This window comes from Xiphias gladius, chromosome 24 (genome assembly GCF_016859285.1).
Source record: "Xiphias gladius isolate SHS-SW01 ecotype Sanya breed wild chromosome 24, ASM1685928v1, whole genome shotgun sequence".
Taxonomy (NCBI): Eukaryota; Metazoa; Chordata; class Actinopteri; order Istiophoriformes; family Xiphiidae; genus Xiphias; species Xiphias gladius.
The window spans coordinates 26233019-26250573 of NC_053423.1; the positions used below are offsets into that span (position 1 = coordinate 26233019).

General features: G+C 43.6%; 1 protein-coding gene across 1 annotated transcript; it reads right to left on the reverse strand.

Moving 5' to 3' along the window:
- Positions 1 to 613: 613 nt before the first annotated feature.
- Positions 614 to 17479, reverse strand: bop1 (BOP1 ribosomal biogenesis factor). The gene is made up of 18 exons (XM_040120901.1): positions 17212 to 17479; positions 16800 to 16945; positions 16473 to 16605; positions 14121 to 14318; positions 13923 to 14006; positions 13359 to 13513; positions 13142 to 13259; positions 12429 to 12530; positions 12071 to 12283; positions 11789 to 11950; positions 11524 to 11604; positions 10924 to 10993; positions 6186 to 6318; positions 2806 to 2989; positions 2431 to 2722; positions 2190 to 2274; positions 1907 to 2014; positions 614 to 1830 (listed from the first exon to the last, which is right to left on the reverse strand). Exons 3-18 carry the CDS (start codon positions 16587 to 16589, stop codon positions 1677 to 1679), a joined length of 2256 nt encoding a protein of 751 aa, XP_039976835.1. The 5' UTR covers positions 16590 to 16605; positions 16800 to 16945; positions 17212 to 17479; the 3' UTR covers positions 614 to 1676.
- Between the last annotated feature and the right edge of the window lie 76 nt (positions 17480 to 17555).

Consider the following 17555-nt stretch of genomic DNA (forward strand, 5'->3'; position numbering starts at 1 on the left):
AGTTTGGAGGCTGAGGTGAAGATGTGGTATTGGAGTCTGCAGTACACAGTCTTTTTAGATTCTTTACACTACGGGCAAAAACACTTTTTCATGAACTGGTCGATTTTGAGATTTTGGGCTGTTTTGCTTTCATAAAACATCTTTCAGAATAGTAAAAAGAAAACATCGCAAATACACATTCAAGTGTTTATTTTACTACACTTTGTCTATTTGCGTCTGTAGATTTCTCTTAAATTCATCGAAAGTTTGGATTCTAACGCGCCATGTCCTCACTGGTATCATTGCAAAGCTCTCTCTCTCCTGCAGTGTTACCTGACCCATCCAAGGTCATTTCCTTCGTACCATCCACAATTTCGTAAATAGTGTGTGTGTGTGTGTGTGGGGGGGGTGTCATGAGGGGTTTGTTCATACATTATTCACAGCCTGATTTACGTCACATTTTATTCCTAAAAGCATGTCAAAAATGAATTTTTTGATCCATGAAGAGATATCCCCTCTGTAAAAAACTTTTGACTGTCAAAAGAATGAAAAGAAGTTTGAATGGCTTCATCCAATGTTCAGATTTCTGTTCTGGGAATTTAAACAAATTAGCACATTTAATTTTATAATGCCTCATTTGGATATTTAAACAACATTTCAGCAAACTTGTTATACAAAAAATAATTGTTAATGTAAGTAATCAACGGGGGAAGTTAAATGGTGATATGTATTAGTTACATTTTTTATCATCTATTCATCTGTGGTGTCTTACCTTTACCAAAAGTACCGGTGCCACACGTAAACATACTCAAGCACTTAATGATCAAAAGTAAAAGAAATTACTTTTTTTTATATTTCAGAATATCATTACGGACTACTACTAGTTATTACTAAAGCGGTTTACTGTTGTAGCTGCTCCTCAAGGTGAAGCTGATACTACGTAGTTTTCTGTCGGTTACTTTAATCTGTGAAAGTGCTTCATTTAGAAACTGGTCAGGTGTTCTGAGAGTAAAGTCTGCATCCTTGAAGATAAATGTCATGCAGTTATAATATAAAGTCATAAAAAATTTGAATACTCAAGAAAAGTACAAGTACTTAAAGTTTGTATTTAGGTTCAGTACTTGACTGAATGTACTCAGGTCTGGACTGGATCTGGAGATCTGCCTGCACAGTTTGTTCCAGCAGAGACATGTTTCTGATAAACTGATATGTAACTGATTATTTCCTATCAAACATCATTGTGGTAAAGTGTTTATTAGTAACACTACATCAAAACCAGTAGCTCCAACAGTCACACCTCAGTTTCATGTGCTGTTATGTTTTTTCAGAGTTCACCTGCATCACTTCACCCGATCAAAAACAATGAGAGCTGTGACTCTGTCGGCAGAAAAAAAAAAGCAGCTGGAAGAATTAAAAGCTGATCTGAAAAAAACACCAAAGGGCGCCATGTGGTCAGACTCCTGAATCACCATGGAAACAGCACACAGCTGATGATGCTACAAACAAACAGGTCAGAAAGTCTAAGTTTAATTAAAAACAAACAAAGAGGAAAAAACAAAAAAAACAGTTTTCAGGTTAAAGACGAAAACAGTCAAACAGCATCGTTTCTACAACTGCCTGTATCCTAGCAACCTCATCACCGCCTCGTTGGGTGGTCGGTTGCTGGACAGGTTGTTGGTTGGTTGCCGGGCACATTGCTAAGTGAAGAGGCGGATGGTGGCGTCAGCTCCAGAGGAGAAGATCCAGGGCTGTGTGGGATGGAAGGTCACATCTAGAACACCGAGGTCATGAGTGGTCACATGACCTCTGAGGACCTTCACCGGGACGATCAACGGGTTCTGCAGCAGGTCACTGGGGGGGGTAAATGTTAGTGTTAAGTTCTGTTTTTCCATGTATTATTGTGTTTAAGTGTGTGTGTATATATTACTTGTAAACAGTCCCATGACAGACTATCACTGATCCGTCATCGGACGCTGACGCGAACAGCGGGTAGACTCTGTGATAGGCCACGCCCCTCACTGCCTTCTTATGGTGTCTGCAGACAGGAAGTGACCAATATGATCAATACCATCAATGCTACAACACAAAGTAGCAACAATTAAAACCTAATCAATTTATGACCAAATCCGTGACGTGCGGATTCATCTACTAGATCAACGACAGGTGTTGAGTTAGACCGACAGGTTGGGCTTTGACCGACAGGTACGCACCGTAACATCTTGTACGGTTTGGTTGAGAGGTCGAGGTCGAACCAGCTCAGCCTGCAGTCATAACTCCCACAGATCACATGATCACCTGCAGACAGAAGACAGAAAGATGAGATAGAAGCTCTGCCCCTCAGCACCGGTGTGACATAACTAATGACAAACCATGGTTTGTGATTAAAAAAAGTTAAATCAGTTTGCGTCATGGTGAGTTTGGTGTTGTGGTAGATCTGGTGGATTTGGTTACCCCCAGGGTGGATGGCCATGCTGGAGATCCACTTGGAGTTGGCCTGTAGTTTTTTGGTCATTTCCTGTTTGACCAGGTTGTAGATGCGGACAGAGCGCTGCGTGGCCACGAAGAAGTAGGGCCGGATGGGGTGGAAGGATACGCACTGAACCAGACCTTTGTTCCTCCTGAAGGGATTCTGGCTCCGCCTCCGGCTAACCTGGTGTATGAAAACCTGCAGGTGGCTCGAGTGATCCGGCATCATAGACGCCAGGTAGTCTCCTTTAGCATGCCACGACACCTGGTGGACTGCCTGAGGGATCAATACAGCATCGACATCAGTTAGTTTATCCCAGGTACTGATCAGGATTCTATAATCAATCAGTGTTTTCTCACTTTGGGATGTTGTATTCTGAGGCGGATCCCCTGGTTTAGCTCCTCCCCCTCAGCCACGCTCCAGATGACAGGCCCCGCTTCGTCTGTTGGCTCAGCCTCCTGCTGACCCGAGAGGAGTTGCTCTGACGACAAGACAACCTGTCTGTCTGCTAGAGAGGGAGACAGGATCAACACCACCGAGTCCCTGAAACCCAGAGACAGAGAGAGAGACAGGTCGTCAGGGAGAACAGAGCTTCATTTAAAACAAAGTACTTCTTTCTTTTACGTGAAGTCCAGATTCACATCAGCATCGGTCCAAAAATGAGTTGGTCTCCTCCTACACATCACAGCATCCTAATAGGTTATTGATAATAAGCACATGACCTCTGTAGGACAGTTTAGGTAGAAGAGACCGATTTTTTTCTTCAACCTTTTCTAAAGCAATCTCCTGGTTATTCCTGTAAAAACTGTTCGTTCCCTACAAAGACTCCCAAATACTTCAGACCACCTTTTCTCAAGGCCAGACCTTCAGGTAGAGTGAGCTGATCCTTAAACCACTTTTCCACAATCACAGCCTCCGGTTTCATCCAGTTAACTGTGGCAGAAGATATTAAACCAAAGAGAGATACATTTTTCTCCCAGAGGTCAATCCCCCTCTCTTTGTTTACTAAGACTATGACATCATCAGCATACACAGGCAGTTTTTCCTTCTCCAGATTAAAAAAGAACTGAGACTGAGCATCCATCCGTGTGACGTCCAGAAAACGTGATCTGACCACAGCTCCCTGGGCTGTTCGACCCAGCAGGTCAACCAGAGCCCACTTTTTAGATTTAAGGGATTCAATAAGCCTGTGGTTTCTTCCAAACCCTGCAGCACCACCTCTCCAGTCTTTAGATCTCTCACAGACCTGGTTATGTTCCTGTGTACTAATGACATATCTGTTTAATCTGACAGTTTTGCCAAAGTCCCATGAATACAAGTCAGAATTAGAAGCTATCCAAAAATATTTCTAAAATCTTTGTCCTATAACAGGGCAGTGTTAACAGTATGCACTATTCAGTCTGACATTCCTCATAAAAACATAACACTATGCAGTACATGGTGGTGATCAGTAAAACCCACTGGATTTATGCCACAGCCTATATAAACACTTAAATGATGCTTGATCCAGTCTGGCCAGAGGTAGCACACGGTCTTCACACTGTCTGTGATGTTTGTTTAAACTCCTTCACACAAACACCAGCTCATGTGCTTCAGTTAACTGCCTGAATCAGAGTGATGAGGCAGGATAACGTGATTTCTGTCAACTTTGGGGTTTCTGTTCAAATCAGAGAACTGAGCATCCATCCTGTGGACGCCCAGAAAACTGGGCTGTTCGACCCAGCAGGTCAACCAGAGCCCACTTTTTAGATTTAAGGGATTCAATAAGCCATCGAAAGCCTGTGGTTTCTTCCAAACCCTGCAGCACCACCTCTCCAGTCTTTAGATCTCTCACAGACCTGGTTATGTTCCTGTGTACTAATGACATATCTGTTTAATCTGACAGTTTTGCCAAAGTCCCACGACGGCTGAATACAACCGAAGTCAGAATTAGAAGCTCTGCGGGCGATCCAAAAATATTCACAAGCGCCTCTAAAATCTTTGTCCTATAACAGGGCAGTGTTAAAACGGCAGTATGCACTATTCAGTCTGACATTCCTCATAAAAACATAACACTATGTAGTACATGGCGGTGATCAGTAAAACCCACTGGATTTATGCCACAGCCTATATAAACACTTAAATGATGCTTGATCCAGTCTGGCCAGAGGTAGCACACGGTCTTCAGTGGGACTCCACGTGCACTGTCTGTGATGTTTGTTTAAACTCCTTCACACAAACACCAGCTCATGTGCTTCAGTTAACTGCCTGAATCAGAGTGATGAGGCAGGATAACGTGATTTCTGTCAACTTTTGGGGTTTCTGTTCAAATCAGCTCCCTGGGCTGAGACAGGCCCAATTTCAGTTGTTCAGTCTCATTCTTCAGTCACGTTGCTTTCCCCAGATCTGGAGCCAGGGGCTTCTTTCCCAAATACATCATATCATATCATATCATATCACATCATAAATCAGACCCAAACACCTACTGAGGCATCTGTGTGAGCAGTAATCTGGGGGGGGGTTGCAGCATTATCAATGCCCCCATGCAGGCTTTCTTTATTGAACACAATCCTTGACTAAAGGGCATATCCCCCCACTACTGACCACGTTTACACTCTAAGGGTAAAATCTTTGCATGTTTCATTAATTTCAGAAAGGCTTTCAATTCTATTTGGTAAGAGTGATTATTGTATAAAATCCTCAAAATCGGTGTGGGGGGGTAAACTTTGTCATGATTAAATCGATGCATGTCAGATGCATGTAGATTAACATCTATGTTAATGACCCAGCTGTACTGCTGGAGCAATCTGGAATTATAGCTCAACCCTTAACAATAAGGAAGTTAAATTCCTGCTCTAGGCTGATGACCTAGTGTTGCTATCACCCACACAGCAAGGACTACGGCAGGACCTGGACCTCCTGGAGCAGTACTGTCAGAACTGGGCCCTGACAATCAATTTTAACAAATCTAAAATTATGATCTTCCAAAAGAAGCCCAGATCTCAGGAAACCAAAATATCAATATCTCGTTACTGCCAGAGACACAGAGTAGAGACAGATCCTGATCAAATACAGACTCAGTGACCAAAGTCTAACCATAGAGACGGGACGACACAGGTCCAGCTATCAACAGAGCAAAGATTCTCTTGGAACTGCACAACAGAGATACATGTCCTCTTAAAATGTGACCGATATAATATTATCTGAGTGGAATACTTTAAGAGACTAGGAGACTCTTAATCCCAAACTTCACAGAGTTGATGATGGGGAAAGGCAACAGATTCTATTAGGAGAGGGACATGCAGCAGATTTAGCTGCACAATATATGACTGCATGTCACAAACTGAGGGACACATCATTAAAACATCACTGAATCTGATAAATAATTATCTAGACAGCCTAGTATACACACACACACACACACACACACACACACACACACACACACACACACACACACACACACACACACACACACACACGTTTAACTTTTCCCCCCATTTTCTTGTTTTCTTTAATCTATGTATATTTTACTTAATGAATTATATACTTTTTTCTCATCTCATACAACATTTAGTTGTATTGTCCTTGTCGCTTTGGTAATATTGATCACCTGACATTCATGACATTAAAGCACACTGAACTGGACTGTGAGAGAGAAACAGGTCATCAGAGAGACACAGACAGGTTGGTTAGGATCACAGTCAGTCATGTAGACAGACATGTAGACAGTTTAACAGTTACATAGACAGGTCCTTACAGGGCAACAGCCAGCAGACAGACAGACGGGTTTGGGTTCCAGGCCACGTTCTTCACAGCTCCGCCCACCTGGACCGTCTTCATACAGCGGGATGAAGACACCTCCCAGAACCTCACAGAGCCATCATCACTACCTGGATTTACACAGTGCCAGTACACAGTTATATACACAGAGCCATCATCACTTCCTGGAAGTACGCAGTGCCAGTACACACAGTACACTAGGGATGGGAATTGATAAGATTTTATTGATACCAATGCAATTGTTGATTCTCCTTATCAGTCCAATTCTTCATTGATTCCCTTAAAGATAACCTGCTCAATTTTCTGTGTGGAACAAAAGTAGGCCAACACAGGTTTTTGCCCAGCAGTCACACCTGACCCCCAGTGCTCCCACTACAATCTTCCCTCATTTAAAAACAGGATGCTCCATCTGTCAGTCTAAGAATAAGTAGACCTATACAGAACAGAATGAGGTATAAACAATCAATATTTATTGAATGGAATGTTAACATTGATATAAATAAGAAATTGGAGAAAATAATAAAAAATAACACTGATCTTTGGCTCTGCTGCCTGGTAATTAGTCCAGTCCTCACAATATTATACATCAGCCTATAGGCTGTGGCAGCAGGTTTATTAATTTTATCAGCTGCACCAGGCCCATTTATACTGGTTCTTCCTTTTATACATTTTCAAATATAAAATACTATTTGTACTGTGGCTTTACTGAAGACTTGATGTTTATTATTTACTGAGTGATATTAATCCATATTTCCCAGTATGACCAGCTAATCAACATTTTAAATTCAATATTTAATCAATAATCAATGTCAATCCATGGCTTTCCATTTTGCATTAGTCCAGAATCGTAACTTAACCTTGACTGAGAAATTAGATAATCATTGCACCTATGAGGAGCTCCATCACTTCCATATATTGTCCGGACTGGTCTCCACAGAGGTTGCTGCTGGAGAGCCTGATTTTCATTTCGTGCATGCGCATTGAACGCAAGTTCATGCACAATGTAGTTAAGTTAATGTACTCCAAGCTTGAGTTTGTAAACACTGCTGCCTGCTGGCGTTTATCAAAAGTAAGACATAGTTGTATTTAACTCTCTCCTTTGTCAGATACAAAGTCACAGAACACAGCCCTGGAAGTGGTGGGTAAGCAAGACACAGACAGACCAAGAAACGCACGGTCCAGCGAGGTTAGAGACTGAGACAGAACAAAGAAACGCACTGTCCAGCAAGGTTAGAGAATGAGACAGACCAAGAAACGCACGGTCCAGCGAGGTTGGAGACACAGACAGACCAAGAAACGCACGATCCAGCGAGGTTAGAGAATGAGACAGAACAAAGAAACGCACTGTCCAGTGAGGTTGGAGACACAGACAGACCAAGAAACGCACGGTCCAGCAAGGTTAGAGAATGAGACAGACCAAAGAAACGCACTGTCCAGTGAGGTTAGAGAATGAGACAGAACAAAGAAACGCACTGTCCAGTGAGGTTGGAGACACAGACAGACCAAGAAACGCACGGTCCAGCAAGGTTAGAGAATGAGACAGACCAAGAAACGCACGGTCCAGTGAGGTTGGAGACACAGACAGACCAAGAAACGCACGGTCCAGTGAGGTTGGAGACACAGACAGACCAAGAAACGCACGGTCCAGTGAGGTTAGAGAATGAGACAGACCAAGAAACGCACGGTCCAGTGAGGTTGGAGACACAGACAGACCAAGAAACGCACGGTCCAGTGAGGTTAGAGAATGAGACAGAACAAGAAACGCACTGTCCAGTGAGGTTGGAGACACAGACAGACCAAGAAACGCACGGTTTAGTGAGGTTAGAGAATGAGACAGACCAAGAAACGCACGGTCCAGTGAGGTTGGAGACACAGACAGACCAAGAAACGCACGGTTTAGTGAGGTTAGAGAATGAGACAGAACAAGAAACGCACTGTCCAGTGAGGTTGGAGACGCAGACAGACCAAGAAACGCACGGTTTAGTGAGGTTAGAGAATGAGACAGACCAAGAAACGCACGGTCCAGTGAGGTTGGAGACACAGACAGACCAAGAAACGCACGGTTTAGTGAGGTTAGAGAATGAGACAGACCAAGAAACGCACGGTCCAGTGAGGTTGGAGACACAGACAGACCAAGAAACGCACGGTTTAGTGAGGTTAGAGAATGAGACAGAACAAAGAAACGCACTGTCCAGCAAGGTTAGAGAATGAGACAGACCAAGAAACGCACGGTCCAGCGAGGTTGGAGAGACAGACAGACCAAGAAACGCATGGTCCAGCGAGGTTAGAGAATGAGACAGAACAAGAAACGCACTGTCCAGTGAGGTTGGAGACACAGACAGACCAAGAAACGCACGGTTTAGTGAGGTTAGAGAATGAGACAGACCAAGAAACGCACGGTCCAGTGAGGTTGGAGACACAGACAGACCAAGAAACGCACGGTTTAGTGAGGTTAGAGAATGAGACAGAACAAGAAACGCACTGTCCAGTGAGGTTGGAGACGCAGACAGACCAAGAAACGCACGGTTTAGTGAGGTTAGAGAATGAGACAGACCAAGAAACGCACGGTCCAGTGAGGTTGGAGACACAGACAGACCAAGAAACGCACGGTTTAGTGAGGTTAGAGAATGAGACAGACCAAGAAACGCACGGTCCAGTGAGGTTGGAGACACAGACAGACCAAGAAACGCACGGTCCAGTGAGGTTAGAGAATGAGACAGAACAAGAAACGCACGGTCCAGCGAGGTTAGAGAATGAGACAGAACAAAGAAACGCACGGTCCAGCGAGGTTAGAGAATGAGACAGAACAAGAAACGCACGGTCCAGCGAGGTTAGAGAATGAGACAGAACAAAGAAACGCACGGTCCAGCGAGGTTAGAGAATGAGACAGAACAAGAAACGCACGGTCCAGTGAGGTTGGAGACACAGACAGACCAAGAAACGCACGGTCCAGTGAGGTTGGAGACACAGACAGACCAAGAAACGCACTGTCCAGCGAGGTTAGAGAATGAGACAGAACAAGAAACGCACAGTCCAGCGAGGTTAGAGAATGAGACAGAACAAAGAAACGCACGGTCCAGTGAGGTTGGAGACACAGACAGACGAAGAAACGCACGGTCCAGTGAGGTTAGAGAATGAGACAGAACAAAGAAACCCACGGTCCAGTGAGGTTAGAGAATGACACAGAACAAAGAAACGCACGGTCCAGCAAGGTTGGAGACACAGACAGACCAAGAAACGCACGGTCCAGCGAGGTTAGAGAATGAGACAGACCAAGAAACGCATGGTCCAGCGAGGTTGGAGACACAGACAGACCAAGAAACGCACGGTCCAGTGAGGTTGGAGACACAGACAGACCAAGAAACGCACGGTCCAGTGAGGTTGGAGACACAGACAGACCAAGAAACGCACGGTCCAGCAAGGTTAGAGAATGAGACAGAACAAAGAAACGCACTGTCCAGTGAGGTAAGAGAATGAGACAGAACAAAGAAACGTACTGTCCAGTGAGGTTGGAGACACAGACAGAGAGAGAAATGCACTGTCCAGCGAGTTTGAAAAAAAAGACAGACCAAGCGAGAGAGCAAGACAGCGCACATCAACTTAGCATTCCTGTAACATCAACACATCAGAGAGCAATTTCTGACATCAGACCTCACCTGACCTGACTGCTGTTACTTCTGTTCACTATCATGTTTTTTTTTCTCTTTCATGACCAGTTTAGTTCACTTCATTCTTCATCACTTCATTTAAACACTGACACCAGCTTTGGAGGAGGGGGCTTCTTCAGCGTAATTTGCGAGAGCCTCACGCGCTTTTTGCGAGCGGCGTATATAGGCCTGGGGTATAGGGCGCCTGAGCCTTATACTCTGAACTCGATAAAACATCGATAAAACTATAACATTAATTGGCATCGATGGAGGTTAATTTTGAGACGGTTCTTTTGGAATTGGAATGGAATCTTTATTCCCATCCTACATCCTACAGTACACACACAGTTACTGTATATACTAAGGTTACCCGTTTGATACACTGAACACAACAACAAAAAAAAAAAAAAAAAAAAATTGTTGAGATATTATTAATTTTTGCGATAGATAAAAAAACAAAACAAACCTCCAAGTCATAGAAGAAATCTCTCGAAGAGAAACAAAGGAAAGGACCATGATTGCCTATTTGCCCAGAAACAACTTGATATTAACCAACTGGCAAAAGCTTCAAGATGTTCACTATACTAATTTAAGCTGTATCTATGGCTGGAATCATAGCACAGCTACAGAGAAAGACGCTTCAGCACTGAACATCTGGAATACATTTAGCATGATGTCTTCACTTTCTCCAACTACATAAAATCCCAACAGGCACACGAGCAGTGTTCATAAGGACACAGCGGTAAAGTAAATAGATTATAAAACAAAGAATACATGATAAACAAATGATTCATACCAATTCATTCTAATTTACCTCATCAATACCTGGATATACACAGTACGACTACACACAGTAAAATAATTCAATCTGGTGTTCAGAACATAAACTGTGATGGGTAAACATTCAACAGATCATTAAAGAAACATTTAAAACATCGAATGAAGAAAAAACACTGAGCTGCTCCACAGGACTGAGTGTGGTGATACTATAGCAACGAGTGGCCATGCCTTCAAACAACCTGCAGCATGTTGTCATACAGATGGAGCATGTTTTGATAGGCGAGTTACCTGAAGCAAGCCACTGTCCTGATGGAGACACACTGATGGACCGAACCAGACCACTGTGACCCCGGTACACCTGAACACACACAGACACAGGTAATACACAGGTACATCACATTATTGAGGAGACACCTGTCTGCTGGGAGTGTGTGTGTGTGTACACTACTTGTACATCTATGTTTGTGAGGACTAGTTTCAGTTATAAACCATCACACTGAGGACATTCCTGCACTGTGAGGACAGTTCTGATTTGTGCCGCCATTGAGTCGGTCTGGAAAGGTTACCTCTAAGGACCTTTTGAAGGTTCAGACTGGGTTTTAAGGTGCAAGTGATCCCATCGACCAAACCTCTCTGACATCAGATTTGTGGGGTCTGTGTCTGACCATTTCTGTACCTTTGAGAAACAATCTGACATCAGAGCAACCTTTCTCAGTGACTGGTTATGGGTGTGGAGGTGAGACAGTAGGCAGGGGGGAAACTATATATTTCACTTTTCATGTGAACAGCTGAGGTCATCACCATGATTATGCTCAGGAGAGACTGAAAATGGGAGAAGTTATGTCCATATTTAAACACAAGTATAAAAAGACAAACGTGTTTATGTACCAGAGACTGTGTCGTAGGAAACGGCTGCAGGTCTTTGGGTTTGGGGAGTTTTGGGATCAAATCCTCTGGATTCACGTTCACCTGCAGACAGACAAGACAGACAGACACATACTGATGATCAACGCCCCTGGACAGTCCAGTTCTTTGATTGGCCAAAGGTTTTTTTTTTTTTTTTAAATTACTATATGATATGTCTGGTGTTCCTCAGGTGTTATCAGACTGCATTGCCACCCGCTGGGTGGAAGAGTAAACTGATGGTAGTTACCCTCATTTTCCTCTGTCGGGGACACAGGTAAAGGTCAAGGCAGCGCTCAAACCTCTCGTGGATGAAACGTGGAAACGCAGGAACCTGGCGGAGGCTTGAGAACTTCATGGGAACAAATGGTAACTTCCTGTCTGACGGATCCTGCTGCTCCCACAGAGCTCGCTGCAGAGAGACAGGTGGACAGACAGGTTGAAAGACATGTGGACAGACAGGTGGAGAGTTCTATCTATTCTGTAACCTATAAGTAAATTAAACAGGTAAGCTCTTCAACATGTGAGTTACCTCCTCGTCTGTGAACAGGTATTCTGGTGGGGGGTTGTAGGACTCCTGGTGACCAGGTAGAGGGATTTTGGGGGCAGGCAGGTGCATCCTGTGTTTAGCCAGAATGGAGGAGTCCTCACTGGCCCAGAGGTTGTAATAATGCCCCCTACTGTTATCCTCCACCCGCCGAGGTTTGATCCAACCCATCTTTATCGCATGGACCAGTTTAGACACCTGTAGACAAGTCAGAGAAGGAGAGACAGACAGGTGAGAGAGGGAGAGACAGATAAGTGGAGACAGACAGGTGAGAGATGGAGAGAAACAGGTAGAGTCTGTATAATTTTTACAGTGTAGAAGCTGCAGTGTGTATGTGTTTTACCTTCTCCTTCTCAATCAGGGACGGGATGAAACTGCGTTTGTCTGCAGGTCTGTTAGTGACCGGATGAAGCATCACGTCTTTACTGAAGAACTCCACTGAGGGCTGAGGAGGAGCAGCAGGAAGAGGAAGAAGAAGAGGAAGTGGAGCAAAGGTCAGTATCAGTGATATTTTGGATTAACACTTGATGTCAAACAGGCTTAAAACAATGCATGCATTTAACAACGTAAAACTTCCTCTTCACTGCTTCGCATGACGTAAAACTTCCTCTTCACTGCTTCGCATGACGTAAAACTTCCTCTTCACTGCATTTAACAACGTAAAACTTCCTCTTCACTGCTTCGCATGACGTAAAACTTCCTCTTCACTGCTTCGCAGGACGTAAAACTTCCTCTTCACTGTATCTAATGACGTAAAACTTCCTCTTCACTGCATCTGAGGACGTAAAAAAAAAAACTTCCTCTTCAACATATCTGAGGATGTAAAACTTCGTCTTCAGTGTTTCTGATGACTTAAAACTTCAGCTTTACTGTATCTGATGATGTAATGTTTAAAAGTCTGTTATTAGACAACATGAAGAGGTGTCCAGGTGTGTCAGTCTTGTCCAGCAGAAAAGGGTGAATAAAGGTTCATCTGAGAACGTGGACAGAAAATACAGGAACATCTGTAAAGACAAACACAAGCTGAGGGGTTGAGCCTGAGTAACCTGAGCGTACCTCATACTCGTTGAAGTTGACGTCTCCAAACTGTCCCCTCTGTAGACGATTCACCAGCTCCACCTGTTCATCTGACAGTACGATGTCACTTCCTGTCTGCTTGTCATGGACTGTTCTCCTGCAGACAGACCACTGTTAGCTGAGAAAACCTATTTAGCATGGTTAGAATTCTCTCTTTACACCAATAGAGAAGCTAGTATCATGCTAACAGGCTCACCAATAGTCCGGGTTCTCCATTTTGTCCAGGAAGTCGTCCAGTTCGTCCTTGTTCCTGATTGGTTTGTATATCTTCTTCCCGTCCAGATTGTAGCCAATGTGAGGGAAGTCTCTGTACCATTCCATGGGAATGTTCCCAACAGTGTTCCTGATGTCCTGCAGGACAACGAGAACATCAGAGGAAATAGAACGACAAACAACCACTGATGTCTTTAAAGAATGTCAGAGTAACCTATATAGGATTGGCAAACAGTAGAAAGACAGAACAGTAGAGAAACCAAGAGAATGTTAGGGAGCCCAATAGAGCACTGGGAACGATTATGGACCCCTGAAAAATATTAGGAAAGCCAACAGAACAAGGCCCCTTAAAGAATGTGACCGAATGTTTTCGAAAACCCTGAAAAACATAACAGAACTTTAGTGAACCTTCTAGACCATTTGATACCCAGACGGAATATTACAGAGATCCTGAAGAATAAACATGAACCCCAACTGAATGTTACAGAGCCTATAAGAACCCGAAGAACACACAGGTTCTCTGATTCAAAATATAAACTGGCCTCACCTCCTCGTCTGAAGAGTCGTGCTTGTACTCTTCTTCGTTATTTTCTTCTTCTTTCACGCCTCCCTTCTTCTCTCTCTCCTCTGTCTATAGGTAGAACAAAACACAGATGACGTTCTACGGCATTACATTGATAACAGCAGCAGCTTCCACACAGGTGAGTCACAACCAACCAATCTGCTGTCAGGCTGTAAACTCTACCTGCTGAGTCTGTTCTGACCCCGCCTTCACATCATCATCATCATCATCATCATCATCATCATCTGATTGCTCCTCTTCATCTTCGTCATCCTCACTGTCACTCCCAGAATCCTCCAGTCCTGAGTAGACACTGTCCTCGCTGTCTGACAGATCTTCATCCTCCTCTTCCTCAGCAGGTTTGTTGTTGAAGTTGAAGATCTGAAGAAGAAACAGACACTCAGATTTAAATGACTGAACACCACACCGGACTCAATTCAAAAACATAAGTCCTAAGTAAATAAGTCCTATTTATCAGATTGATTTCAGCTTGTGCACTTTAATGATAAATCCTCCATATACTTAAAAGTTAGTTATGGAATTCCACAAGGTTCTGTGCTTGGGCCAATTCTATTCACCTTATGTATGCTTCCTTTAGGCAATATTATTAGGAAACACTCCATAAACTCCCATTGTTATGCACATGATACCCAATCTTACTTGTTCATTACGCCTGATGAAACCAAACCATTAACTAAACTTCAAACATGCCTTAAGGACATAAGGACTTGGATGACCAGCAACCTTCTGCTGTTAAACTCAGACAAAATTGAAGTTATTATACTTGGCCACCAACACCTCAGAAGCACATTATCTAATGATACAGTTACTCTAGACGACATTGCCCTGGACTCCAGCACCACTGTTAGGAAGCTAGGAGTTATCTTTGATTTCACTGTCACATAAAACAACCTTCAAGGACTTCCTTTTTTCACCTACCTAACATTGTAAAAATCAGGTATACCCTGTCTCAAAAAGCTGCAGAAAAACTAGTGCATGCTTTTGTTACTTCTAGGCTTGATACTTGTAATTCCTTATTATCAGGCTGTCCCACTGAGTCTCTAAAGACTCTCCAGCTGATCCAGAACGCTGCTGCATGAGTACTGACAGGAACTAGGAAAAGACTTCATATTTCTCCTGTTATTTCTCCTTTCTCCTGTTAGCTTCTCTGCATTGGCTCCCTTTAAAATCCAGAACTGAATATAAAATCCACCTCCTCACCTACAAAGCCATTAATGGTCAGGCACCATCACATCTTCAGGAGCTCATAGTACCTATTACCCCACAAGAACACTGTGCTCCCAGAATTCAGGCCTACTTGTGGTTCCTAGAATTTCCAAAAGTAGAATGGGAGGCAGAGCCTTCAATTAACAGGCTCCTCTACTGTGGAACCATCTTCCAGTTTGGGTCAAGTAGGCAGACACCCTCTCCAAGTTAAAGAGTAGGCTTAACCCCCCCCCCAGCCAGTCAAGGCAGACGGCTGCCCATCATGAGCCAGGTTATGTTCAGGGTTTCTAACTGTTTGTTCATTGGGAAATGTCGGGTCTCTGTAAATATAACTATAAAGAGTCTGATCTAGACTTGCTCTACGTGAAAGGTGCCCTGACATAACCTCTGTTATGATTAGGTGCTATATAAATAATAAATAAATTGACTTGATTTGTCTCACAACAGCGGGGCTAACATGCTACACTGAAATCATCAGCGTTATTAGAGAGATGTTAAATATATGTTTTCTGTTTACAACATTAGCTGTTAATAGCCAATAGCACTGTTGATTCCAGTACAACAGTAGCTAGCTTTAGCTAAAATTAATTTTTTTTCCTGGAAGATTCCACTACAACGTAACTCCGTTCAGAAACATGAGCGTTTATTACCTTAAAAAACAGTTACAACCGTCAGTGTCTGTTACTCAATTATTTGTAAAAATTGTCCCAAATTGATCACCAGTCCTCAGATGTGTCCAAATGTGTTTATTTTGGTCCGAGAAAAAGCAGAATATCTTAAAATTTAAAGATTCTGAACGGAATTGGCATGGGTCTCTGTTTGCGCACTTAAGACTAACTAGCAGTTAAATTTGTACTGTATTAACTGTTGTCTGTTTTCAGCTAATAACTAACAATTCCAGAATAACATTATCTAGCTATAGCTTAGATTAGCCTGTTCATTTCCAGGAGAATCGACCTACAGGCACTGTCATTCAGAACTCTATTTAGAATTTTATAATTTTAATCCGCTCTTCTTTTCCCGAACTTTTCATAAATTACTCTGAGGTTTAACTTGACTCGGCCTGGTTTCCTTTTCAGTTGGGGTCAGCTCTCTTCACAGTAACATCGTCAGTTACTCAACATTTTCAGTATTTATCGCTCTGGCTGTTAAACAGCAGCGTGTTTTGGTGTACCTCCGCCTATTAGCATGCTAACAGCTAATAGCGACATCCTCACCAGCTCCCCCAGTTTACCCACTAAACTCAGTAGTCGTCGTCGTCCTCCTCCTGTCTGTCTGTCTGTCTGTCTGTCTGTCTTTCTGTCTCACCTGATCCTGCTTCACTTCCAACTCCTCTTTACTTCTCTTCCTCGTTGTTGTCGCTCGGACTTTATTCATCTTTTCTCTCTGTTCGCTGGTCCGCATGTCTCCGCTACTGCCCTCCATTAAACCACGTGGGAGCCTGCAGGGTCAAAGGTCACACGTCACAGCAGGAGGGTTTACTGTTGGCGCCATCTTCTGTACAACATCATGATCATCCCCACCATCATCCTCGCCACCACCACCACCACCACCACCATCATCATCATCATCATCATCAACATCAACATCAACATCAACATCAACATCAACATCACCAAGTCCGTCCTAACACACCACAAACATCAGTCAGTTTAGGAGATGGGGGGAGGATCCAGTCCTGGTTCTGATAACAGTATTTTGCAGTACCACTGAAGTCACATGGAGGCCTCTGCAGTCCGCAGTGGTTAGATCAGCCTGTACGACCATCGACTGGAGGATACCTGCCAGACACAAGATAGCAAAATTATTTTGGCGAATAGTTGGGCCACATATTGTTTTTCTTCAGGTTCAGTATATGCCCGGTTCCTCGGCCAAAATCTGGCACACATAAAGCATGACTGTCAGATGCTATATCCACATCTGGACCAATTCCTGGCTCTCAACAATGCTGGAAGATAACAGCTGGAAACAGCCCAGATCTGGAAGTATGTGGGTCAGGCAAATGTGGGGCCATAAGTTTTGCTATCTGGGACTTGACTGACTGCACCTGCAGCTCCGTGTGAGCACTGATGAAACTGGATTTTCTCCCGTCAGACCAAATCTACCAGCGTCTGGAGAGCTGTTCGGTGTGAGCAGGGGAAAGGATGCTGTTGTTGTCCTGTAGATGAAATGTGGACCTGGAGTTCCTCGTGTTGTCAGGCAGGGAAAGGTGATTGGCTGTAACTCAGCACTAACTTTAATTAAAACACCACAGCACCGAACAGTCTCTGCTCACGTTACAGGTGAAAACACCCACAGGTGATAACGTTAATGTAAGGGCACCGACGGAGCCGAGAGGCGGGAATAAATCAATTCAAACGTGACGGGATCTTGAATACGGCTTACGTCACA